At 46.0% G+C, this 26,841-nt stretch overlaps 1 protein-coding gene across 1 annotated transcript in view; it reads left to right on the top strand.

Moving 5' to 3' along the window:
* Positions 1–26,841, top strand: part of LLGL1 (LLGL scribble cell polarity complex component 1) — a 100,232-nt gene that overhangs the window by 50,384 nt on the left and 23,007 nt on the right. The window contains 9 exon segments of the mRNA XM_020967402.2: positions 4,029–4,187; positions 7,002–7,164; positions 7,615–7,750; positions 10,387–10,441; positions 12,422–12,576; positions 12,704–12,921; positions 13,572–13,639; positions 21,574–21,727; positions 26,461–26,565. Of these exon segments, the coding sequence (XP_020823061.1) occupies positions 4,029–4,187; positions 7,002–7,164; positions 7,615–7,750; positions 10,387–10,441; positions 12,422–12,576; positions 12,704–12,921; positions 13,572–13,639; positions 21,574–21,727; positions 26,461–26,565 (1,213 nt within the window).

Here is a 26,841-nt window from a genome sequence, read left to right as displayed (position 1 = left end):
AGAGAGACTGTGAAAGTGAAGGCAGAGTGATAGGAATGAATATGGTGTGTGTGTGCCCAGTGAAGATACTTCCTAGACTAAAGTGGAGAGGTGTGTGTGTGTGTGTGTGAGAGAGAGAGAGAGTGTGTGAGTCAGAAAATAGTGGGGAATAGTCTGGAATAGTCAAGCACCCAATCAACGTGTTTTTAAAGTACCTACTATGTACCAGGGATGCTAGATGCCAGAGATACAAGAATGAAGTAATCCCTACTAAGCTTACATTCTAATGGAAGGGACAACAAGCATATATAAAAAAATAAATATACACACACACACACACACACACACACACACACACACACATATACACACACAGATATACAGCATAAATATAAGGTTAATAAATAGATATAGACAAGGTTGTGCTGGTAAATGTTTAATAACTGTCCCTCCAAGAAAAAAAATGTATGCACAACACACTTTTAAGTTTAATCTATTATTATTAACACTCTCTTAAGTCTAGGCAGTCAACAAAACGAGCGCTAATTTGTAGCATTTGCTGATTTCCAAGGTATGGTGCTTATAGGAGAGCTAGTCTGATCTGACTCCAGCATACCCCTTTATATAAACCTATAGTATGAGGCCAGAATGTAAAGGGCCTTGAAAACTAGGACATGAAGTTTAGATTAGCTGGGCTGGGGAACAGGGATCCATTGAAGGTCAGAGTGATGGATATATGGTTTGAAGACCCACCTTCCACTCTGTTCCCTGGTCAGGACCCTGGCATGTGTCAAAGAGCTCTTCCCAGAGATAGATCATGGAGTGGAGATCCTGGCAGCCCCTCTCTGGGAGGGGAAATAGTCTGAATTCCAGTTACTACTAGGTCCATTCCAAAAGCTTCCCATCTTGCTTTCATCCCAAAGCAAGAAATGCAAATTCCTTTCATCAGCCTTCCTATGAGGATCTGAGACAGCTTTGACACACTCTTTCCTCAGTGTCGAAGGGATTTGTGTGGGTTCTTTCCATGAATGACGATTTTTGCCAATGAAAAAGTTCCTCCTTTCAAAGGACTTTTCTTCTTGAATCTTTCCTTCCCACCCCCACCCCCTTTACAGGCCTAAAGAAAAAGATCGTCTATTAGGTAGACCAGAGTTCCTTTCCTAGGAAAGGGCTTCTACTCTCCCCTCCCCCATCCCCCTAAGCTGTCTGGGCCATCTAAATGAATGATGACACATGAGGTCGATATCACTCTTGCTGACCAGTTTCTGACTTTTCTTGCTAGAAGGGAAGGCTTCTTCTCCTGCTGCTGATAATAGAAGGGGACAGCAGGCTAGAAGGGCATCAAATGCCCTACTTCATCCTGCTAGGGCTTTAGGCTCTACTAAGGAGCTAAGGTACTCCATAGGACCATGAAAGATGTGTAGATTTTGGCCCTCTCTCCCTACCAGCTTTTGGATTCCATTTAAGAAACTATTTACCAATGGATGAGAAAGACCTCACCTGAAACAGTGCTTGGGTCTTATACCCCAGCATAGGCCCTGGGAGAAAATGATACTAGTTGAGTGGGAGGGTCCGTGGCTATACATCAAGCCTCAAATATTTATTATTAAACACCCCCTAGGGGGAGTGTGGCATGGTGGGTAGAGTGCCAGGTTTAGAGTCTAGGAGACCTGGATTCAGATCCTCACTTGCTTTGTTACCTTAGGCAAGTCATTTAATCTCTCTTTTCTTCAGACAGCTCCCTAGGATTTACCTACTAAGGTGATTGCCTTGATGGAATGGTTCCTTCGCTGTTCTAGCAAAACCACAGATCCTTCATGTATGTATCCTAGCACATAGAGGGTTCAAGGGGCTGTGGTCTCCAGGAGTCCCCTTTCCTTGGCCTGCAGGCATGTAACATACTGGAATGAAATAGCTATAGGCTATCAGGTTAGAGCTGGATGGATGCTACCAAAGCCTGAAATGATGGCAAGAACTTCACATCTGTATTTTGGGTGGCAGGGCACACTTCACCTAAGGATCAAAGTGGCGGTCCAGAAGCTGGGGAGGGGAATGGGGAAGAGGTTCCTGTAGAAAGTAATAGTAGCAGCAAGTGTGTGTGTGTGTGTGTGTGTGTGTGTGTGTGTGTGTGTGTGTGTGTGAGAGAGAGAGAGAGAGAGAGAGAGAGAGAGAGAGAGAGAGAGAGAAAACATATCTCACTACCTCCGTCATTTGGGAATTTATTCTCTTTGACTCTTTGCTTTGTAAAAGTCCATGGTGTGGAAATGAACATTTCAGTATGGTTCAAAGTGGGGTCTCTAGGATTAGCTGAGGCCAAGGAGAAACTCATGTTCAGTGTGGGAAGTGGAAAGGAGACTTGTAGGCAGGCACTAGAGGAGAAATCCAGACGTCTGTGGTCCGTTAGAGTGGCTGAGTCTCACTTGGTCAGACGTGTAACCGGTTCGTTGGCCCTCCTTCCATTGCTTCCGTCTCCTGGAGCCCTCCCTTTGTCTCTAAGCCCCCTGGCCAGGCTTTCTGTCAAATGGATGAGCCTGAGAAAAATGAGGCAGAAAGGAGTCAGTCATGAAGAAAAATGTGATTTTTTTTCCCCCCACTCTGAAAGAAGTTCTAGAAAGAGGCTCTGTAGTGCAGTTGAAAGAATACTGGATTTGAACTCAAAAGACCTGGATTCTAATCACATTAGTAACTTTGTAACCTTGGCTATGTCACTTAATAATAGCTAGCATTTACATGGTGCTTTCAGGTTTTCAAAGTGTATTACATACGTTAATTCATTTGCTCCTCACCTTGTAAATTAGATGCTACTTAATTTCTCTGTGCCTCAGTTTCATCAGCAAAATGGGCATAATACCGTCTATTCTCCCCCATGCCTGCATGGCAATCCTCCCCCTCAAGGTAGTTATGAAGAAAAAAATGCTTTGTTAACCTTAAAAGCCTCCATACCTGTGAGTTGTTATTACTTTAAAATATTTTGATCTTTGTTATTGGCTAAAGACATTATGGAAGGGGAAGCTAGGTGTCGCAGTGAATAGAGCTCTGGCCTTGGAGTCAGGAGGACGTGAGTTCTAATCCAGCCTCAGACACTTAATACTTACTAGCTGTGTGACCCTGGGCAAGTCACTTAACCCCACTTGTCTCACCAAAATGCAAAAAAAAAAAAAAAAGGCAGTATGGGAGCATCATCTCCAAGGACCTCTGTGGTCCATGGCTTCCCCAATCATCCATTATTTATAGACATTGAAGCTCTGCCGTCCCCCTCCTGTGTAACCCAGAAGAGACTTCCCCTTTTCTTATTCTATCTTCCTTTATTCTCCTTATATATCACAGGAGCAGAGATTTAGAGCTGGAAAGGACCTTTAAGGCCATCCAACCCAATCACCTCATTTTATAATGAAGGAAAGTGAGGCCCAGAGAAGTTATAAGTGACTTGCTCAGGTTCATGCTTATCATACCAGGCAAAACCAGAGTTTGAACCCAGGTCCTTTACTGTGGATCCAGCCCTTTTCACTGTGCCAACTTCTTCCTTTGATCAAGCCAAAGGAGGAGGGACTGGGGAACCTGTTCCCTCCGAGACTATTTTTATAAAACTATACACAGATTCTTAATGACTAATTGCAATGAGTAATTTCAGGTGATAATTATGTACCTCAGAGCTGCTCTCTCCTCCCCATAATTCCTCTGCCCCTTGCAGTTTCCAACACAGTAATTAACAACTAGCCAGCCCTTTCAAGTCAGAGAGAACTGCCTGATAGTTAGATAATAAAAAAAAAAAATAATAATAATAATAATAGTGAGGTCTGAATCCCATCCGAACCCTTTCCTGAATCCCCTCTGAACCTTTTCCTGGTAGGATGTAGTAACTGGCAGTTCTTTGCCCTGTGGTGGAATAGGAGTTTCTGGGTTGGATTTGTGGCTTCTGGCTGAGCTTGAATGCTTGCGGGCCTTTCTGACCTCTCCGGACTGGTGGTCCTCTCCTAGCCTCCTTTAAATCCTGTCTCTAACAATGGCATGGCTGCTCACCTGCCTTTTTCCTTCAATTCTCTGGACAGCTCCCCTCCCAGCATCACCCGGGTGACAGTGATCTTGCTGAAGTCAGCCTGCAACATGGCCTGCTTGGGCACGGAAGGAGGTGGCATCTACTTCCTGAATCCCACCAGCCTTGCCCTGCTAGATGACCAGACCCTCTACCAGGATGAGGTCCTGCAGAGGTGAGGAGCTTCTTGGGCTGAATGGAGGGGTCGAGGGGAGGAAGACTCTGTCATTTGTGTTTATGTCCCCCCACCCACACACCTCTATCCCTTAAGCTGAGAGGAAAAAAGAATATTTTAATTCAGTGGTTTGAAAACATGTTTAATCTGCAGATGACGAGGAGGATTGGGGTGGCATAAAAAAAAGTTGGTAGAGTAAGTGCCTCGTTCCTGTCACTGAAGGCTTACCTTAGACCCCTTAGAGCTGGTGTAAATCTGAGTGGTACATCTTCAGGATGCACTGTGGTTTTTATTATATAGGCAATTACACATTCAGGACAGAAGCTAAAAAATAGATACCAGACTTCATGAATAAGGTTGTGCTACCTAGGGTTTAACAAAGGGATGGAAGGAGTGCAGTAAGGGGCACTTTTTAACGTGGCTTTATAAATTAATAGAAGCACTGTGGACTTGGGTTCCATTCTACCCCTGACACGATATACTCTGGGCTAGTCAATTAACTTCCGTGTGCTTTGGGTACCTCCTTGGGACTTATCTTTTCAGTCCCAGATGGGTTGCCATATGAATCAATGAGGAGAGTTCCCCATGCTGACAGAATCACGCATCTTTTGTGTTTGTAAGTGCATGTATTTTTTTTTAAATAAATTTTTGCTATTTATTTTTGTGTCACCTACATTTCCCAGTGTATCCTCCTCCATCTCTTTCTGGAGAGCTATCTTTTGGAACAAAGAGTAAAAAAGAGGAGGAGAAAAAACAGTTCAAAGGAACTAAACAACACATCAAAACAAGTTTGCCATTATTTGGGATGTTCCATACCCTTAGTCTCCCCTACCTCTGCAAAGAAGGGAGGGAATTGCCTCCTCATACCTCTTCTTTGAGGTGAAGCTTGATCATTATAATTTCACAGTACTCAGTTTCAGTTTCTTTTCATTTCTGTTGTCATTACCTATAGTTTTCCTGGTTCTGCTTGCTTCACTCTGCATCTGTCCATGTAAGTCTTCCCACATTTTTCTGTAACATTCCATTGCATCCAGGCATCCCAAACTTACCTATCAGTGGGTTGTCCCCCTTTTCAGTTGTTTTCAGTTCTTTGATACTGCAAAAGGCGATGCTATAAATATTTTGGTTCATTTCATCAGCTTCCTTTTGATGTGTGCCTAGCATCCGAACTTCTACACAAGGGCATATGGACATTTTAGTCACTATTTTCTAGCCTCTTTTCCAGAATGATGGGACTAATTCACAGCTCACCTTATCAAGGTTTTAATATGGCACATATATTTTTAATGCCAAAAAATTCCACTCTCTATGGCATGGATATATTTATTTATTTATTTAGATTTGTTATTATTATTTTACTTGTCCTGCAGTTTCATTCATTGGTATAGGGATTTCTAGGTGAGAAAAGTTCCTCAGCCACTATAGATCTGACCTGATCTGCAACTGTGTGGAGTTGTGTGTGTGGTAGTAAGAGATCAAATAATTTGCCAAGAGTCACTTAGCCTATATGTGTCAAGAAGTGGGATTTGAACCCATTTCTTTCTGCCTTGAAGGCTGGCTCTTATAAGCCAAGGTGAATATGTTACAGTCGAGGCCTGAAGTGGCTAGTGGCCCAAAGGGGCCCGTCATCTTCAGACCTAGCCAAGGGCTCATAGATGCCCTACTGACCACATGTCATCCTATCCACAGCCTCCCATCTGTTCATGTAGGAAGGCAATTTTCTTGTTCTCATTAGGTGCCCCATTTGGGGAGCTGCTATGCTGTTTGGGGCACGAGTGGGCAAGGAGCCCTCAAGTCTCTAGCGCTATCTAGCGCTGGAAGTGAAGAAGCCTGCCTTTTGCTGGTAGGAGCATCCACTCCTACCTAAAGTAAGACCGTAGTGAAAGGGCTTAGTCCAAAGACTGGATTCTCATCCTGGCCCTGCTGCCAATCAGCTGTGTGGCTTGGGGCCCATTTCAGCCTCTGGGGTCTGTGTCCTCCTCTCAGATGGATGTCATAACCCTTCTTTGCACTCCTTGTTAGGGGTGTTTTGAAGATCCAGTGAGGCTGCACATTCCCTACCCCTGTAAATATACTAGATTTGGAGTCAGCGGCGTTGGGGTTGAATTCCAGTGCTGCCATTAAAACTGCTGTATGACCTTGGGCAGTTTTCTTCATCTATAAAATGAGGGGATTGGACTCAATTTTCTTCAAGTTTCCTTCTAGCTGTAGAATAGATTTCTAGGAAATGGTGGATAGGAATGGGTTTTGAAAAGCATAAAGTGTTTTTTTTTAAATGGGAAAGGAATAATAATCCTGATAAGTACCAATTTGGGTCTGAGCCAGAGATTTAGAAGGATTTAGAATGGATCCCATCCTCACTCCCGATATTCTTCTTTGCAGGCTGGGGGTATGCCCAGGGGTCATCTAGGTCAGCACTTGTCTTCTGCAGATAAGATTGCCCCGAAATCATTTCAGAGCTTCTCAAGGACAGTAAGGCAGCTAGGTGGTGCAGTGGACAGAGCACTGGGTTTAGAATCAGGAAGATTCATCTTCCCGAGTTCAAATCCAGCCTTAGACACTTACTAGGTTGTGTGACCTTGGGCAAGTCACTTAACCCTTTTTGCCTCAGTTTCCTCATCTGTAAAAATGGGCTAGAGCAGGAAATGGCGAACCATTCTAGTACCCTGGCCAAGAAGACCCCAAAAGAGATCATGACTGAAACGGCAACAATGGCAAGGACAGTGAGGAAGGAGAAGCTTGCCCTAGGGGTTCATTCCATTCCGTGCAGGAAGTTCTATATCGTGTCTAACTATGTTATGTTTCTCTTTGTAGGGTGCCTGATGATTACAGGTGTGGGAAGGCCCTTGGGCCAGTGGAATCCCTACAGGAACATCCTCAGGACCCATCCAAGATTCTCATCGGCTATAGCCGGGGCCTGGTCGTCATCTGGGACCAGAGCACAAGGCACATTGACCACCTTTTCTTGGGAAATCAGGTATGCTGGAGGACTCCTCTCACTACCTGCAGTGCCAGTGGGACAGTCGGGGGCTGGGGGTGTTCCTAAGCCCTGTAGTTTACCCTGGAGGGTGGTCTTATGGTACTCTGTGTGATTTTCAGGCAGAGAATGACTCAGATCCCTTCTGTTTACCAGCTAAATGACTTAATTGTTCTGGTCTATGGTCATCTGGTCTGTAAAATGGGCACAATAACAGCTTAACTTCCTAAAGGCAAGGGGCTGTCTTGAGGTACTTCTCCAGCTCCAAAATCTGTGACTCTGTGATTCTAAGAACAAAGAGACCAGCCTGGGAGGTCATGAAGGAGCCCTTCCATCCCTTTGGCCCAGATAGATTCTCTACCTGCTGTCAAATTTAATCCTGTGAAAACACGCTAGCACCCTCTTCCACTTGCCCCACGTTGACCAGCTCTTCTCTCTCCATTCCTGCAGCAGCTGGAGAGTCTTGCATGGGAACGCAGTGGTAGCATCATTGTGAGCTCCCACAGTGATGGCAGCTACATGATCTGGTCAGTGAGCGATGACAGTGCCTGGACCCTCCAGCCCACCACCTCCACCGTCCCCTATGGTGAGCAGACTGAACCACATGAGTGTGCGCACACACACACGTACACCCCCTTGGGTATCTCTTGGTCACCCCCTGGAGGAGCCGGACTGAGGCTCATCTGTAGCCTCTCCCTTGTCATCTCTCCCTGTCTAGAATCAGCCAGGTCCCAGGCTCTGCAGTTGGGCTGTGCGGGCTTGTTATGGAGTTGTTCTAGACTAACATAGATGATTGCCCATCAGATATGATAGGGTAGTCAGCTGCCTGAGTGCAGGGACACTGTGGAAAGAGCCTCAGATTGTTTCAGGGAACCTGGGCCCTGGTCCTGGCTTTGGCATTTGCCTTTCTGTTAAATGATGGACATGTGTTACCAAAGTCTGCCATCTTTGGTGGTAATTTTCCTTTTTTTATATCATGTTTACTTCCATATGACTCTTCTGTACCCAGGCCATTTCCCTCCATCCCTATTTCCCACCTCTCACCCTCAACCCTCCAATATGAAACTTTCAGTTCTAACAGATAAATGCAGTCAAGCAAAACAAATGAGCATTGACTGTGCCTAAAACTGTATGCCTCATTCTGCACCTGTGGTCCACCACCTCTCTCCTGAAAGATGAGAGGCATGCTTTCCACATTGGTCCTCTGGAGTCACAGTTGAACACTACCTTGACACACATTCTATCCAATCCACATTCAGGGTTGTTTTCTTATGTGTAGTTCTCTAATTCTTCTGTCTGTGAGTGAGGATCCCAGGAAATTAGAGAGGCAATTTAACATAATAGAAAGAGTACTGAAGAGATCTGGATTCAAATCCCACCTTTAACACTAGCTGTGTAACCACCCAATCAACAAATATTTATCAAGTGCTTACTATGTGCCAGGCACTGTGCTTAGCGCTGGGGATACAAAAAGAAGCGAGAAACAGTCCTGGCCCTCAAAGGGCTCACAATCTAACGGGAGGAGATAAACAACAAACACATATGCACAGACAACCTATGTATAGGATAAATGGGAAATAATTAATGGAGAGAAGGCATTAGAAATGAGAGGGTGGGAAAAGTTTCCTGTAAAAGATGAGTTTTAGGGTACATCTCTCTGAGTTTAGGTCTCAGAGATAAGTTTTCTTATCTGCAAAATAGGAATTCTATAACCCACGATACCTATGCCCAGGGTCAGATGAGTATCAAATGCAGTGTTCAGGTATAGGGAAGGAGGGAAGGGAGTAAGCGTTTTACTAAGTGCCTGCTCTCTGCCAGCCACTATATTAAGCACATCTTACAAATATTACCTCATTTGTTCCTCACAACAGTCTTGGGAACTAGGTGCTCTTATTATCCCCATTATTTAGTTAAAGAAACTGAGGCAGACAGAGGTTAAGTGACTTGTCCAGGGTCACACAGCTACTGAGGATCTGAAGTCAAATCTGAACTCAGGTCTTCCTGACTCCAGGCCTGGCACTCTCTCTACTTTCATCCCCTAGTTGCCTCATAGATGCTCAAGTATAAGTGAGTCCCTTTGCAAACTTGAGAAGTACGATCTAAATACCAGCTCTTATTATTGTGCCCAGTGGTCTATTATGGTCCTGCTTCTAAGCTCTCCCCTCTCATATGGCCTTCAGTGGCTCTTATTTTCTGAACTTTTCCATTTGAGGGTCAGTATCTTTACTGGAATAGCGTGGAAGGGGAGCTAAGGCATGGATAAAGATGACAATGATACAAGATGGGTGCCACATGAGTGGTAAAAGGAGGGTCACTTCCAGTGAAAGGGGGGTTAATGGAAGATGGAGCACAGTTAAGCCCTGAGCTGGGTAGAATTTTGATAAGTTAAGACTTAGGGAAAAGGTTATAGGCCAAAGGAAGAATTTGAGTTGATAGAGGCAGGCAAGGACCAGGCCATTCTGGCTGGATCTCTGAATACATGTAGAGGAATTATTGGTAGGTTTAGAGGCAGCTAAGTGGCTCAGTGGATGGAGCACCAGGCCTGGAGTCAAGAAGACCCGAGTTCAGATCCAGCCTCAGACACTCACTGGCTATGTGACCCTGGGCAAGTCACTTAACCTCTGTTTACCTAATCCACCAGAGAAAGAAATGGCAAACCATTCCAGTGTCTTTGCCAAGAAAGCCCTGTAAGGAGTCACAAAAAGTCGAACATGACTGAACCACAATGATGTTGGGCCCCGTGCAGGGCAGGCCTTGAATGTTGGGCCAAGGACTTTATTTGGGGGGCAAGAACGTGGCTGTGGAAGATTATTAAGCAGAGAATGGAGTGATATGGTCAGGATGCATCGGCTGGTTGACTTTGTCAGTGATGTGGAGGTTGAAGCAAGGAGGTTCGTAGTGTTGGACCCTATGAGGGATACAAGATTTATAAGGGATGGCGTCTGCCCTTGGGATGCTTGTAGTTTTGTTAAGAGAAAGAAACAAGTACAGAAAATAACAGGAAACACCAGGGGATCTATGTACTTAATCACATAGTGAAGCTGGAGGTGGGGGCAAAGATCAGTGTGGACTGGCGGGGGGCTAGGGTGGGGGGAAAGGGGCAGGGGTCAGGAGTAGCACTTGATTTGGGCTCTCCATTTTCGTAACATTTGCCAAGAGGTAAGCAGCACTCCTGGGCATGGTCATGATTGGTGCTGACGGGTCCAAAAATCTTTCTTTCAGGTCCCTTTCCCTGCAAAGCCATCAACAAAATCCTTTGGCGCACCTGTGAGTCTGGGTAGGTTGTGATCCCGGGTGGAAAAGTTAAGGAAAGGCAGGGGCGGGTGGTCAAACTTGGAGGGATCTTTGGGGCATGAAGACCTCTTTTCCCTGTCCTCCAGTGGGGCTGTTTTCTTCATCTCACTCCAGGGGTGGGGAATCTGCAGCCTGGAGGCCACATGTGGCCTTCTAGGTCCTCAAGTGCGGCCCTTTGACTGAATCCAAACTTCACAGGACAAATCCCCTCAATAAAAGGATTTGTTCTGTAAAACCTGGACTCAGTAAAGAGGCCACACCTGAGGGCCTAGAAGGCCACGTGTGGCCTCCAGGCCACATGTTCCCCACCCCTGCTCCAGATCGATGGTATAAAAGACAGGCAGCTGAAGGGGGACAGATAGAAGGAAGGACAGAGGTGGAAGCCGTGGGAGGTTCAGGGGATGCTTCTGTAGGGGGAAAGCTTTGGGGGATCCTAACAGCTGCTTTGACTCCCAGGAGCCAATAGGAGACCTAGGGTTGGATTGGGGTTTCAGGGAAGGAATGGCATAAATTTAATTATCTAAAGTCCTGGATGAGTCTATCAGACTCATCTGATATGCTAATCCTACTACAACTATTAACAATAATAACTAACACGTATATAGTACTAAGTACAAACATTATCTCATCTGATTTTCACAACGACCCTGTTTAGGTGCTGTTATGATCCCTATTTTACAGATGAGGAAACTGAGGCAAACTAAGGTTAGGTTGACTTGCCCAGGGTCATATAGCTAGTAAGTGTCTGAGGCTGGATTTGAACTCAGGTCTTCCTGATTCCAAGCCTGGGTACTCTATCCACTGCACTGTATGTGCTAACTCTCCTTGCCTGTCGCTCCCAGTCCCAGCTGAGTTCTTGTCTGTCAACCCATGGTGGTTGAGCTAACCCCATACAAACCAGTGCTTCCTGACCAGTCCTCGTGAGCTGGCCTACGGCTGTGAACACTCAGCCCTTGACACCTGTCCCAGCAGTGGCAAATGGCCTCTGTGCCTTCCACTTTCCTCTCCATCCTCTTGTGGGTCGTTCCTTCTCAGCTGGGAGTAAGGGATGGGAATGAAGGGCTGTCCCGGATCTTTACCAAAGGTAGCATTTGAAAGCATCCATGAAGGGCAGAAACCACAGGCTCACATTGCCCTTTACCTCTGAAAGACTTATTGTGCCCCAGTCCATCTCTGAAGCTGCGCTTCCCAGCTGTCTGCTTTCACAGCCACAATGCTCCCTGGGACTCCAGCTCAGGGAGGCCGCTTCAATCAAGTTACTTCAACTCTGGCTCTGTTTCCTCATCTGTACAAAGAAGGGAGTTGCACTGGATCAGGTTAATCCCATTAGCAGTCTGGTGGCACAGTGGATAGAGTGCTTGCCCCAGAGTCAGAAAGACCTGAATTCAAATCAAGACACTTATTAGCTTGTGACCAGGGCAAGTCCCTTATCCCTGTTTGCCTCAGTTTCCTCATCTGTAAAATGATGTAGAGAAGGAAATGGAAAACCACTTCAGAATCTCTGCCCAGGAAACCTCAAATGGGATAACAAAGAGTCAGACGTGACTGAAAGAACCAAACAACAGTGAAACCTATACACCCCTTCTCTGAATGTTTTTGAATGCATGAAATGTATTTTAATATGTGATTACAAAAGAAACCAATTATACTGGAGTACAGTTTTTTAAGAAAGACCCCCTAGGTCCAGAACCCCTAGATTAGGTGATCTTTGGTTCCCTTTGACCCAGATATTCTGTAGTTCCATGGACTGGGTTTAGGAGTCAGAAAGCCCTGGGTTGGAGCCCTACTGTGATATATTTGTGACCACAGGCAGGCTACTTCATCTCTCTGAGCCTCAGTTTTATATGTTGGGAGTGGGGATAATAGTGCTCGCCTCAGACAGATGTTGTGGGGTTCGGATGAGATAATCTCACTCTCGGTTATTATTCCCATCACTGTCATCGTCTCCTCTCTGTGTCTGCAGGAGCCACTTTATCATCTTCAGTGGGGGCATGCCTCGGGCCAGCTACGGGGACAGACACTGTGTGACTGTGCTGCAGGGACAGACGCTGGTCACTTTAGACTTCACCTCCCGGGTGATCGACTTCTTTACCGTGTACAACACGGAGGCCAAGGATGGTAGGCACTTTGTCTTTTTCCAGCTCTTGGGTCCTTCCACAGCCCTCCTCTTCTTGCAACTCAACCCATCCAGCTCCCCCATCTTTGTACCCAGCATCTCACCCCTGCCTCTCCTCCCAAACTGCAGAGTATGACAACCCCAGTGCCCTGGTGGTGCTGGTCGAAGAGGAGCTGGTGGTGATTGACCTGCAGACTCCTGGATGGCCCACGGTGCCAGCCCCGTACCTGGCCCCACTCCACTCCTCAGCCATCACCTGCTCCTATCATATTTCCAACGTCCCCCTCAAGCTCTGGGAGAGGATCCTAAGTGCTGGCAAGTGGCAGAGCCCCCAGCTCGCTTCGATGGTGGGTAAACTGGGGAAATAGAATGGGGGCAGTGGGAAGCCACCTCTCTGGCATGCCCCATGGGGGAGGTGGTTTGAGGGGAGGGGCTCCTGTTCAGCTTTATAACCAGAGACTTGAAGGGCTAATGGGGGTAAGACCCCGAGGTATGGGTTTTGTGGCTTTAGATCAGTCCATCTACCTTTATGGGACAGGAGGGGAAGAGGAGAGAATTGTATATGCTGTGACATTCCTTTCTTCTTTATGTGGCTATGGATATCTCTCCTCTTTTTTCCTCTTTTTCTCCCTTTCTCTTTCTTTCCCCCACCCTTCTTCCCTTTCCCTCTCCTCTTCCTCTCTTATCTTCTCCCTTCTCTTCCCCCTTTCTCTCTCTTTTACCCCTCTCTCCCACCCTTTTTTCTCCCTCCTTCTCTCCTCTCTGTTTCCCTCCTCTTCTTTTACCCCCTCTCCCTCCCTTTTTTCCCTCCTCCTCTCCTCTCTCTTTCCCTCCTCCTCTTTTACCCCCCCTTTTTTTCCCCTCCTCTTCTTTTACCCCTCTCTCCCTCCCTTTTTTCTCCCTCCTCTTCTCCCTTTTTCTCTTCCTCTTTTGCCCCTCTATCCCTCCCTTTTTTTTTCTCTCTCCTCCTCTCTTCTCTCTTTTCCTCTCTTTCTAGAACTGGCCCATCAACGGAGGAAAGAATTTAGCTCAAGAGCCTACCCAGAGGGGACTCCTCCTGACAGGGTAGGGATGCCTGCTCCCAGACTTTTAATTTTACTGTGTGTGCTGACCCTCCCTTCCCCCTGTGCCTCTCCTAGGGCCATGCCTTCCTCATCTTGCCTCCCAGCAGGGCCTCCAGAGAAGTGGTCTTTCTCAGTGAGGCATTGGGTGAGCCGTTCTCCCATCCCTCACCTCACCTCCACTTCCACTGCCAAATTGCTCCTGGGCTGACCCTGACGGACACTCTGAGGAAGGGGGATAAGGGTGGGAGGAGAACTGGAACTATTCAGCCAAGTTTGGCCTATGGTGGTGGGAGAGGAGCCTGAGGTGCCAGGGTGTTTGGGTGGACTAATGGAAAGTACTGTTACCTTTGGCCTCTCAAGTCATCCATTAGCAGTTTCTTCCCCCCACCTCCCCTGTGTGTGTGTGTGTGTGTGTGTGTGTGTGTGTGTGTGTGTGTGTGTGTGTGTTTAATTTTGGCAAAAACCAGAGCCCTTTGGAGCTAAACACATCATATGCTTAATTCAGCTCAAGGCCTTCAGAGCGCACAAGCCTAACTTGTCGGTAGCAGCAGATGTTTGGGGGGAGGGAAGGCAGGGATGGGAAAATTCAAGACAGGGTGCCAGCTTTGCAAACAGCAACACTGGTGCCCCAGATCCACGCTGCTTCCCTTGCCAATTTCTTCTTCCCTCCGGCGCTTGCTTCCTCCCTGAGAACCCCAGGAAATGCTTCTTGGAGAGCAGCAGCCCTGAGGGCACATCTTTCCAAGATCCAGAACGCCAGCCGTGTGGCCCTTTGGCCAGGGCTGCGGGAGCCCGGTCACTGCTGTGATTTTCCTCCTGCCTCTCCTCCGTGCGATTTGATCCATCTCAGCCTCTGGGGCTTGGGTTGAGAGTGAGAAGCTCTGAAATTGGGCCAGGCCCCAGCCAAGACGTTGGGGCTGGCTGCAGACTCCCTGAGGGAGGAAGCCCTGAAACAATCTAGTAAGGGGGAGAGAGAGAAAAGGGAAGTTATTAAAATAGTTACAGCCTGAGAGTCTGGAAGAGGCTTCCTCCTCCTCTTCCCTTCGTGGGCCCCCGGGTCTTCCTGCTGAGTGTGGCTGCCAGACCCAACCTCTGCTTGGTGTCTGGCTGGTGCCAGCTGCTTCTTTACCTGTTTGACGTGTAAAAGGATGGGGCATCCTGAGGGATGGAGGCTTTGTGCAGCCTTTCAGAGCTCCTCTGCCTCTCAAAGGCCGCATCCTACTATCTCTTCCCCTTCTCCGGGCAGAACACTGGGGCAGCAGGAGTCCAGCCAAGGTTTCTTGAATGTGGCAGTCCTGTATTTTCCAAAGGCTCAAAGGGAAATCAGAAGGCTGGCCAGGTGACCTGGGTTCAGGTCTTGTCTCTGGCACCAACTAGCTTGTGATCTTGAGCAAACCACTTTAGGAGTAAGGTTGGGCTAGATCAGAGATCCTTAACCTTTTTGGGGTCATGGACCCCTTTTTAAGAAATTTTTTAAAAGCCTGTTTTATTTTTAGCTCCAAATTCTCTCCTTTTCCCTTTGAGGGAATCTCCCATTGAGGAAGCAAGAAAAACCTATTAAAAACATGGATGATCAAGAAAAACAAATTCCCGCCAATCATGTAACTATTTGGCATGTAACTATGGACCCCATCTCAGAATAATTTTTTTAAAAATTCATAATTGAAGGAAATGCTTAATTTAAGTTAGTAAAAATAAGCATACAATTTTTTTTCCCATCCAAGTTCACAGACCCTCTAAAAATCCGTTCACGGACCCCATGTTAAGAATGCCTGGGCTAAATTATCTCTAAGGTCCCATCTAGTTTTAAGATTCTTATAATAGCCCCTGAGCCTAGACCCACAAACCCTGTGTGTGATTAGCAGGAAGACGGAGTGTGTGCACGTGCCCACATGGTATAAGCTTGGGCTTGTGTCAGTGGCGTCTGAGAAAATATGCCAGGTTCCTGGGGCTGGCCTGGCACGAGGTAGAGCCCTCCCTAGTCCATAAAACCACAGGTTTAGTGAGTAGGGGAATTGACATGCTGTGAAGTGGTAATTGTGGGCTACCTGAATGGTATACCAGATTATCAATGGCTGAGGGAGGGGAGCTTCCAGCCTCGCCAGAGTCGGCATTACCCACTTAATGTGCCAACCCAAGCAGCTGATTTCCTTTGCAGCCCCAAGCTCCCACTTCTTTCTCCAAAGCACAGGCTGGGAGCCCTGAATTCCCAGAAGAAAACCCTTGCACTGAACCCTTTGTTCAGATGTCTGGCCTGTAGCTTAAGTAAATGCTGGGCTGTTCTTAAAGCATTAGAAAGTGGAAAGATATTCCTTGATCTCCTCCTATTCGTTTCAGGTTCAGGACTGAGTATTGGGTAGGGATTAAGTGATAAGATTATTTCTCACAGCTAGCCATTCAGAAATGGCTTAATATAGTGGAAAAAGCCCTGACCTGTTAAAAGAGCTGGAGTCTAGTCCTACTGCTGACTCAGTGTGTAGCCTTAAACAATTAGTTTACAGGGCAGTTAGGTGGTTTGGTGGATAGAACACCAGCCCTGGAGTCAGGAGGACCTGAGTTCAAATTCAGCCCCAGACATTTACTAGCAGGGTGACCTTGGGCAAGTCATTTAACCCTGATTCCTCAAAAAACAAGTCAGTTATGTCCTCCAAGCCTCAATTTCCCTACTTGGGCTGCGTTTCCGAGGTCTCTTTCCACCTGGCATGGTAGATATAATTCTGGACTTGAGTCTGGTCAAGTCGTCTTGCCTTGAGTTGGGGTGACCAGTCCCTCAAATTCTTCATGTCCTCATTTGTGAAATGAAGAGAACCATATTGAATGGCATAATGCATGCAAGGTGCTTTGTAAACTTTAAACTGCTATACAGATGTCAGCTTTTGGCAGGAGGTTGTTTGTCCTGGACATGGATGCCGTTGAGTGAGGTGGTCCAAGAGGGCACCATCTGCCTCTATACCCTCCTGTCTCACCGAGTGGAAGGTACAGGGCAGAGCCTTGTTTCTTCCTTCTACCTCTTGGCTCTTTCCATTTACACTGGTCTTGACGCCAAGTTCCATTTGGGCTTCAGGCTATTAGCCTTGAATAATCCAGGGAGACCCCCCTGAGGGTTTCCTCCTCAAGAACTAAGAGGGATTGGAGATTGGATCTATCTCTTAATGGTCCTTCCCCAGCCTGTTCTCACTGAAACCAGGAAATCCAGAAGACCACACCAGACAAAAGTTGGGACAGCCTCTGTACCATTCTGTTTCCCACCTCGGGAATAATAGCTAAACATTTATCCAAGGCTGTGCTGGAGCCACCTCGTGAGAGCTGATGGTTAAATGTACTGTGTGAGCATTTGCTCCTCAGAAATCAGCAAATGTTACAAATCAGAGGTTGATATATTGTTTTGTTGATTAGGACTTAGGAAAGTGATGGAGAAAATGTAATAATACAGATTAAACTTAAAAGTGTGTCATGTACACTACCCTCCCCAGAGCTGGTAGTTAAACATTTGCCACATCCTAAACAGCAGCCCCTAAACATGGTGCTTTAAGGTTTGCAAAGTGTTTTACAAGTTTTATCTCATTTGATCTTCACAACAGTGTTGGGAAGTTGGTACAATTATTTTATTTTATTTATTTTAATCTATTTTATATATTTATATATAAAATATTTATATTTATATTTAATGTATTTGTATATAAAATCTATACATTATATATAATGTTTTATGTATTGATATATTTTATATTTATTTTTATTTTATTTTATTCATTTTGTCAGTGAGAAAACTAAAGCAAACAGATGAACTGGCTTGCCTAGGGTTGCACAGATAGATTTTTGTTGTTGTTGAGTGGTTTCAGTCCTGTCCAACTCTAAAGACCCTGGAGTGGTTTGCCGTTTCCTTCTCTAGCTCATTTTACAGGTGAGGAACTGAGGCAAACAGGGTGAGGTGACTTGTCCAGGGTCACCCAGCTAGGAAGTGTCTGAGGTCAGATTTGAATTCAGGTCCTGATTCCAGGCCCTGTGCTCTATCCACTGCACCGCCTAGCTGCCCTTGCACAGGTAGATAGTGTCTGAGAAGGGATTTGAACTTACATCTTCCTGACTCCATGTTCAGCGCTCTCTCCCCCTTGCCACCCAGCTGGATCACGTGATGCCCTCCCAACCCAGGCCACCTCAAAGCAATAATTAGGCAATCCTCCCCTCTATCTGAATAAAAGGAGGAGGGGAGGGTATGTTAGAAGAGACTGCAAGCCTGGGGGTCAGGAGACTTGGGTTCTAGCTCCGGTTCTCCCACTGATCTCTTAGGGGACAGATGGGGTATGGGTCCTAGAAAACCTTTGAACTGTCCTTGAATTCTCCCACTTGATCAAGGAGATCTCTGGTGTTCCCCTGAGACCATGATTCCGGCTACACCCAATCCCCCAATTCTGTTATTTTTGACCTAGCCTGGCCCTCCATTGTCTTGCCTCCCTATGGCCCCAGGCCATTTCCCACCTTTGGTCCTATCTAGGCTCCATTTCTCTGGAATTCTATTACCTCATAGACTACTTGGCCACTCCTAGATCCCTCCCACAGTCTTGCTGTATATAACGTCCATCTTGTCTCCATTAAGATGCTCAGATTTTCACAATCCAGCCAATAGCCCATAGATGCTCAGATTCCTTAAGAGTCTGGCTAATATGGCAGATCTTCAATAAACCGTGTTTTTGGCTGAAAGAAGGCTTGGGTCAAATTCTTTTGAGGAGGACCTGCTTGTGATTTTGAGATTCCAGGACACCTAACCTCTAGACCTCATCAGGGACCTTACCCCTCTTTGTAATTATTCCTGTGCCACTTCCTTCAGGGAACAGTGTGAGGACCAGTGAGAAGCTCAGAGTACGAGAGTTTAATGAACGGCTTCTGCTAAATCATTATGGATGTGTGACCTCATTTAGGGACTGTTGTTTGGACATGAGGGCATCTTCACCACTGCCCAGAGGAAGACTCAGAAATGACCATTGCAGTGCTGAATTTTAGCCCTTAGCCAGATTAATCATCCCTTGTTTGTGATCTCAATAACTGGCATTTGTTTTGCAAAGTACTTTTCATATATTATCTCATTTGATATTCAACAACACCATGAAGCTGGCACACCAGGCTTATTTTTCCCCTTCCTTTGGTCCAGACCTCTGACTTTGTAAATGTGGGGAACTCCACATATTGATACTCCCTCAACAATCATTCCAGTTGTGTGTGACTCTTCATGACCCCTTTTGGGTTTTGTTTTGGGGTTTTTTGAGCAAAGATACAGGAGTGGTTTGCCATTTCCTTCTCTAGCTTATTTGACAGATGAGGAAATTGAGGCAAACTTAAATAACTTGCCTAGGGTGGCACAGCTAGGAAGTGTCTAAGGCCAGATTTGAACTCAGGAAGATGAGTCTTCCTGACTCTACTCTATCCATGGCACCACATCAGCAATTTCTAACTGTTTTCAGAAGGTGGGTTGCCTTGGGGACCCAAGTGACTTGTCCATGGTCATGTTTCTAGAATGTGTCAGAAGAAGGATTTGAACCTGGGTCTTTAATAGTGCCAAAGCCAATCCCCTGTCCACTGTGCCATGTCCCCTCTCACTGCAGGTATTGTTACCCCCGTTTTATAGATGTGGAAACTGAGAAATTAACTTAAGATTTGCCCAGGATCATACAGTGTCAGAGGTGGGATTTGAACCCAAGCCTTCTTGATTCCAGGTCCAGCATTCTGTTCCTGCTGCCACATTGTGCAATATACATTAAAGGCTTGTGTAGTGCTTTATAATTAACCACGTGTCTTCTTCCATCTACGATCTCACTGGAGTCTCTCAACAGCCCTGTGAAAGAGGCAGAGCAGATATTATCTCCATTTTACTGAGAAAGAAACTGAGGCCCAGAGAAATGACTTACCCAAATTTATAAAGTGAGTGGTAGAGCCAGGGTTAGAAGCTGGGTCTCCATCCCAGTGATACCTGCCCTTCTGGCTTCCTTTATCCTTCCTGTCCCTTCCCTTCCCTAGGTCCCAAGGCCAAGCCTTCACAAGAAGAAACAGGCTCCTCCCTGGAGCCCCTGGGGGCCCTCTCTTGGACAGGTTTATTTAGATTGCTCTGTTTTTACAATGGGAGCTGGTTTTTCTCCCCATTTCTTCCTGGGACCTGAAAATCCAGCCGTTCCTTGCCCCAAGGGTAAGAGAGTCTCTGCTAGTGAGGTAGTCTGGATTTGAAGCCACCCTGGGGCAGGAAGAGAGGTTCTCCCGGAACTGGGGAAGTCTCAGCCTCCTACAGGATTAAACCTGCCAAGAAGTGACATCAGCAGAGGTGACTCAGCCCCATCCCAGGAACAATGAAACTAATCCTTACTTCCTGTTTCCTGACTCTGGCCGCCTGATGAACTCATGTGCCTTTGAATCAGTTTGAATGGAGTTCCTAACTGGTTCCCCTCCTTCCCATTTCTCCTCTCCATCCTGTACCCTGGCACTTAGTAACTTCCCTGTGAAGATGGACACTATGAGGAACATGGCCAAACCGTGGCCCCCCCCAAAAAAAATCACATTAATGCAGCCAGATAATTATGAGTCATACCCCCTCCCCTCAAGGACCTTCAGTTGTTGTGGTCAAAAGTCAGGATTCAGCCTGCTCCTTAACTTAAATTTCTAGTCTTGGACACCTGTTGCTTTTTTTTGACCTAACCTCCACCTGATCGATGTCCCTCTCATAAGCCAGAGTTGTTCCTCAGTCTATAAGCCCTTCTCTCGTCCTGCCCATCTAGCAAGGTTCAGCCCAAGCCTCCTCATCTCCTGTCCTGACAAGATCCATCCCCACCCCTCCTCACCCCCAGCCACATCAGCCACTGGCACACAGCCTGGTGTGAACCAATATTTATCAACCATCTCTTTCACATCCAGCCCAGCATCAGGACAGTAAAATTTCATTCCTACCTTTCAAGAACTTAAGGTCCCCCTGATCTTATGGGTGTTTGTCTCTCAAACCAGACTAAGTTCCTAGAGGGTAGGGACCATGTATTATGTTTCTCTACTCTCTGTCCATCCCAGGACTGGGCACATAGTAGGTACTTAATAAATACTTCATTGTATGGCAGTCAGTCCATGCTTTTGACTCAACCTATAAGATTTCACACACAAACTTATGGAACTCATTACCCCAAAAGCCTGCAAAGTCTAGGAGTAGAAATGGATTCAGAAGGGCTTTGGGGAGGGAAGGGAACAGCAATTTATAAAGTACCTACTATGTGCCAGTCACTGCCCTAAGTGCTTTACAAATATCTCATTTGATCCTCATAATACCCTTATTGGGTTATTCTTATCCCCATTTTGCAGTTGAGGAAACTGAGTCAAACAGACTTTAAGTGATTTGCCCAGGATCACACAGCTAGTCAGGGTCTGAGTCAGGATTTGAACTCAGGTTTTCTAGCACTCTATCCACTTTGCCACCTATGTGACTTCAGACACATGGATGAATGTCAGTGGCAGCAGGGAGGAGCGGCTTTTCTGTTGAGGGCCTCACCATCAGGTGGAGGTCGTCAAGAGGTCTTGGAGTCACTGCCTACTGCCTCTCAGCCTTTTCCTTCCCTCCTCAAAAGGGAGAGGATGGCCATTGTCTCCAGCTGGCTGCTATATAGGATCCTTGTGGCTTTGCTGTCAGTTTTTAAATCCTCATCTAATTTGCTGCTAATTGGATAATTATGCCTCCTGGAAGCCCAGGAAATTCACTAAATGTGCTTTAGACTCAGCGTTGACAGACAAAATGCTGCTTACTCTCCAGCTCCCAACTTGGTAGGCCAGACCTGGCGGCCTGTAGGGGTTCCAGGGTGAGGATAGCAAGTCGCTTTGGGGCTAAGAACCTCATTTCCCCTGGTCTTCTTCCTGTTCCTTCTCTGTTTAGGGGGGCAGTGACTTATCTTTCCTTTCTCCTCCCCGCCTCAGCCACGAGGATGGGACAGTACGGTTCTGGGATGCCTCAGGAGTGTCATTGAGGCCGCTCTACAAACTGGGAACAGCTAATATCTTCCTGACGGACTGCGAGCACACAGACAGCCTCAACCAGGCCAGCGAGGAGGAATGGCCCCCTTTCCACAAGGTGACTTTGCCCTTCTCATTTCTCCCCCTTCCCTAAGCACTTGCCCCTCTCTTTCCCAGTGGAACCCCCTCCACTCTGTGCCCACTGAGGAACTGTTCCACCCCTTTCACAAAATAACCTTCCCTGCCACCATGGCCCCTTGAGGGACTCACCTTCAGAAGAAACCCTGTCCCCTTTATCTCAGACTCTTTGGGAGATCTGCTCCTTCTACAAGGTGATGTCTCCCTTTGCTTTTTCCTATCACTGACCCTCAAAGGGAATGATAGGGCAGCTAGGGTGGTCAACTTCCCAGCACTAATCTAGGAGACTTTCTCCATGGGCCAACTTCCCAAGGATCCTAGAAATGATCAAAAGAGTTCTTGCCCTTGTTCTTAAGGCTTGATCTTCCCTGAAGACTCATCTTCTTGAGTTCAAATCTGGCCTCAGACACTTACTAGCTGGGCAAGTCACTTAACCCTATTTGCCTCAGTTTCCTCATCTGTCAAATGAGCTGGAGAAGGAAATGACACACCATTCCAGTGTCTTTGCCAAGAAAACCCTAAAAGGGGTCACAAGGAATTGGACATGACTGAAAAATGACTAAACAGCAAACAGTTTGGGGCAGTGAGCCCTCCTGACCTTCCTTGTCCCTGACACTACTTGACTTCCCAAGTTTAGAGTCCATCTGAGTGAAACAAGTGACAAATGTAACTTCTACTACCACCGCCATCATAATTAGATGCCTTATTCTGGGATCTGCTCCTCTTCCCCTGGCCATCACAACTAGGTGATTTATTCTACCTCCAGTTGTCACTCATTTCAGGCTACAAGTGTGCTTTGTAGGACTTATTATTCCTAAAGAATCGCCACAAAATCTCCCCTCCAAAGTCTCATTTATGTTTTGGATATAGTGGGTTCTGAGAGGCTCCACTTATGGAAAAACTGCTATGTGCAGTGTGAGTACTGGAAAGGCTTCAAGTGTGGTTGTAGCAACAGATGCCCTGTTTGAGCCTGGGTGAATGAAGAGAAGCTTATCACCAGAATTTTAGCTACTAACTCATGGATTTGGGAGGCACAGCAACCTGTGAAATGTAGAAAAACTACAAAAGTAATAGCCTTTGGACCTATGTGCTTCCTTCTTCCATTCTGACAGGTTTTCAAGTGGTAAAAAGAGGGCATGTCAGTTTTTACACTTCCTAAAAAACATTGATTTAGTCATGGATGCTGTAAATGTGAGGCCCAACAATAAATGAGTTGATGCACTCCTGGGCACGTTGTGCTACATCAGGATTGACTTTCTCATTTTAAGTGAAACTAGAGATATAAGGTAGTAGCAGTTCAGTGGAAGGACAGCTCCAGAGCTCACCTCCGAGAAGTGAATAAAGAACTTGTTTTCATCACGTGCCCCAAGGCAATAAAATTCATTAAGAAGAGTCGTCAAGTATTTACTAAGTGCCTACTCTGTGCTAAGAGTTGGAAATATAAAGAAAGGCAAAAGCAGTGCCTGCCTGAAGGAGCTCAGAATCTATTAGGTAAAACCGTGTAAACAAGATGCATTCAAGGTAAATTGGAGGTAATCTCAAAGGAAAAGCACTAGCTTGAACAGAGACTGGCTTCTTACATGTCTGAGATTTTAGCGGAGAGTTGAAGGGAGTCAGGAGGTAGAGACAAGGAGGGAGAGAATTCCAGGCCTGGGGACTGCCAGTGAAAATTCAGAAAGTCACAAGATAGACCAAAGGGTCGCACTTGAGGACCTAGAGGGCCACATGTAGACTCGAGGCTGAAGGTTCCCTGCCCCTGAGATAGAGTGTCTCGTGCAAGGAACAGCAGGGATGCCAGTGTTGGTGATAGAGTACATGGAGGAGAGTAAGATGTAGGACTGGAAAGATGGGAAGGGGCCAAGTTATGAAGGGCTTTAAAAGTCAAACAGAAAATGTTATATTTGATCCAGGGGGTAATAAGGAGCCCCTGGAGTTTATCAAGTGGGGTGTGTGTGTGTGTGTGTGTGTGTGTGTGTGTGTGTGTGTGTGTGTGACAGAGTCACACTTAGGCTTTAGGAAGATCGATTGGAGAAGAGTTAAAAGCACAGGACAGGGAGAGGCTCAAAACAGCACAGTAAGAAAGGAAGTTGGCCATTAAGACCAAAGTGACTGGTTATTGATAGGGGAGTTATTCAGAGTCAGCTGTTGAAATGCAATCCACAGCCTCCACTGGTGTGAGCTGCAGTAAAAGGGCCAAATTAGAAGAGAAGGTAGAGATGAGAAGACACTGTATAATCACAGCAGCGTAATCCTGGCCCTGATTAAAAGGAGCCGTCAACTCTTCAAAAAATTTTGCTGTTGTTGAGTCATTTTCAGTCATGTCTGACTCTTTGGGACCCCACTTGAGGTTTTCTTGGCAAAGATACTGGAGTGGTTTGCCATTTCCTTCTCCAGCTCGTTTTACAGATGAGGAAACTGAGGCAAACAGGGAAAAGTGACTTGCCCAGGGTCACCCAACTACTAAGTGTCTGAGGGCAGATTTGAACTTAGGGAGATGAGTCTTTCTGACCCATTTTATCCACTTTGCCACCTATCTTCAAAAACGGACAACGGTAAAGACCCTGACTGGAGAAGGAAATGGCAAACCACTCTAGGATCTTTGTCAAGAAAACCCCAAATGGGGTCATGGAGAGTTGGACATGACTGAAAATGACTGAACAACAATAACAACTGAAAAAGACCCTGATAATAGTTTCTGCCAATTGGAGTGGGCCGCATAACCATTTTATCCTTAGAACATTCGTAGATACAGCTGGAAGGAGCAAGGGTGGCACAGTGTCAAGATGACAGGCTCCAGAGGCCCTGGGTTCAAATCTCAGCCATACCATTTAACTATGCGACCTTGTGACAAGAAGCCTCTCTGGGTATCAGTTTCCCCATCTGTAAAATGGGGGAATTGGAGTAAATGATCTTTAGGATCCCTTCCAGCTCTGTCTCTATGATCTTAATGACAAAATAGACATGAATTCAAAGAGACCTGCCAGCATTTTGATGGTAATTTATTCTCATCAATGCTAATAAGAACTACTACAGCTTTGGATCACAGCTTCTCAGTAACTGATGTTCCATGTGTGGAACTGGATCATTGGGAAGAGTACCAGAATGCACAGAAGACATCTGCATGGGGGTGGTTTTTTAAAATAATTTTTTCCAATTGCACATAAAAACAATTTTTAACAATCATTTTAAAAAGTTTTGTGTTCCAACTTCTTTCCCTCCCTCTACTTCCCTCTCCCTGAGACAGTCAGCAATTTGATGGAAGTTATACGTGTGCAATCATGCAAAACATATTTCCATATTAGGTTGTGAAAGAAAATACAGACCAAAATAAAAAAACCAAAACACCCCAAAAATAAAGTGAAACATAGTATGCTTCAGTCTGTATTCAGAAAACATCAGTTTTTTCTGTGGAGGTGAATAGAATTTTTCATCAGGAGTCCTTTGGAATTGTCTTGGATCTTTGTATTGCTGAGAATAACTGAAGTCATTCACAGCTGATCATCATACAAACTTGCTGTTAACTATGTACAATGTTGTCCTGGTTCTGCTCATTTCACTCTGCATCAGTTCATGTAAGTCTTTCCAAGATTTTCTGAAATCAGCCTGCTTGCCATTTCTTATAGCACAATAGTATGCCGTTATAATAATGTACCCCAACTTGTTCAGCCATTCCCCAGTTGATGGGCATCCCCTCAATTTCCAATTCTTTGCCGCCACAAAAAGAGCTGCTATGAATATTTTTGTACAAATAGTCCCTTTCCTTTTCTTTTTCTAAAAATCTCTTTGGAATACAGACCTGGTAGTGGTGTTGTTGAATCAAAAGGCTAGGCGCAGTTTTATGTATAACCCTTTGGGCATAGTTCCAAATTTCTCTCCAGAGTGGTTGGATCAGTTCACAGTTCCACCAACAGTGCATTCGTGTGAGAAGGTAGTTTTAAAGACCCTCCTAGGCACTAGGGAGACTTGCTGTAGGAGGTGAGATTTTAGTTGGGGTTTAAAGGAAGCCAGGGAGGTCAATAGTCAGAGCAGAGGAGGGAGAGCGTTCCAGGCCCAGGGGATAGCCGGAGAAGATGCTCAGACTGACCCTTCAGGACATTGGAAAGAGTTGTGAAGATTCCAAAAGAATAGAAAAGGTCATGAAAAATTCTGTTAGTCTCCCTACCAAAGGAAAAAAAGAGTAACAGGAGCCAGCAACCCTAAATTACAGTCTTACCTTTTTCTTGTTTTTATAAACTATCCGAGGACAATCCGTGGGCATCAAAGGCATTCTTCCTGAAAAGATAAGAAGTGAACAGACAGGCTTTTGCAGACTTTCTATGGAAGACCCCACCTTCACAGTCACCCAGGAGTGGTACAGAGCCTAGGAGATCCCACCATCTATTGTTTGTGGATTACCTTTTTTTTAAAATGATTTCAGCAAAATTCAGCCTTACAGGCTCTCGACCATAGAGTGTCTTTTTGTGTGTGTGCTCTTAACATCTTCAACAAACATGAGCCCATCTGCCTTTAAACTTCTGCTCAATAACTACATCAAGTATGGCATGATACCGTGGTGCTGTTGGCATCTTTTGGGGGCTGCACAGCTCAGGGGTGGGGGAATGCAGAGTTGGGGGCCACGAAGCATAAGCATTTTAATTTAGCAGCCTGTGTGGCTATACCCTTATTCTTCATGCCCCTCCTCTGACCTCTCTTCTCCTTGATCTGTCCGTTCAGGTGGGGTGTTTTGACCCCTACAGCGATGACCCCCGGCTTGGCATTCAGAAAATATCTCTGTGTAAATACACAGCCAAGATGGTGGTGGCAGGCACCGCGGGACAGGTAAGAGGTTCTTTCGGTCAGATCCTAGCGTGAGGTCTTAGGATGGAGACTTTGGAAGGGGTGGGTAAAGGACCAGCCGGGCTCTGGAGAGAGCAGGCTGTCTTCAGTTACCCCTTCATTCAACATCCTTCTCAAAGACCTACTAAGTGCTGTGAATCAGATTCTGCCCAGTGGAGCTGCATAGCAGAGCATCAGAACTTCTCACTTGAAGTCAGAGAAACCTGGTTTCGGATCCCGCCTCAGACACTTTTATAAGTTTTGTGACCATAGGCAAGT

This window comes from Phascolarctos cinereus, unplaced genomic scaffold, assembly GCF_003287225.1.
Source record: "Phascolarctos cinereus isolate Bilbo 61053 unplaced genomic scaffold, phaCin_HiC Scaffold_4;HRSCAF=312, whole genome shotgun sequence".
Classification (NCBI taxonomy): Eukaryota; Metazoa; Chordata; class Mammalia; order Diprotodontia; family Phascolarctidae; genus Phascolarctos; species Phascolarctos cinereus.
The sequence above is the reverse complement of the archived record's forward strand: the minus strand, read 5'-3'. Positions and strand labels throughout refer to the sequence as shown.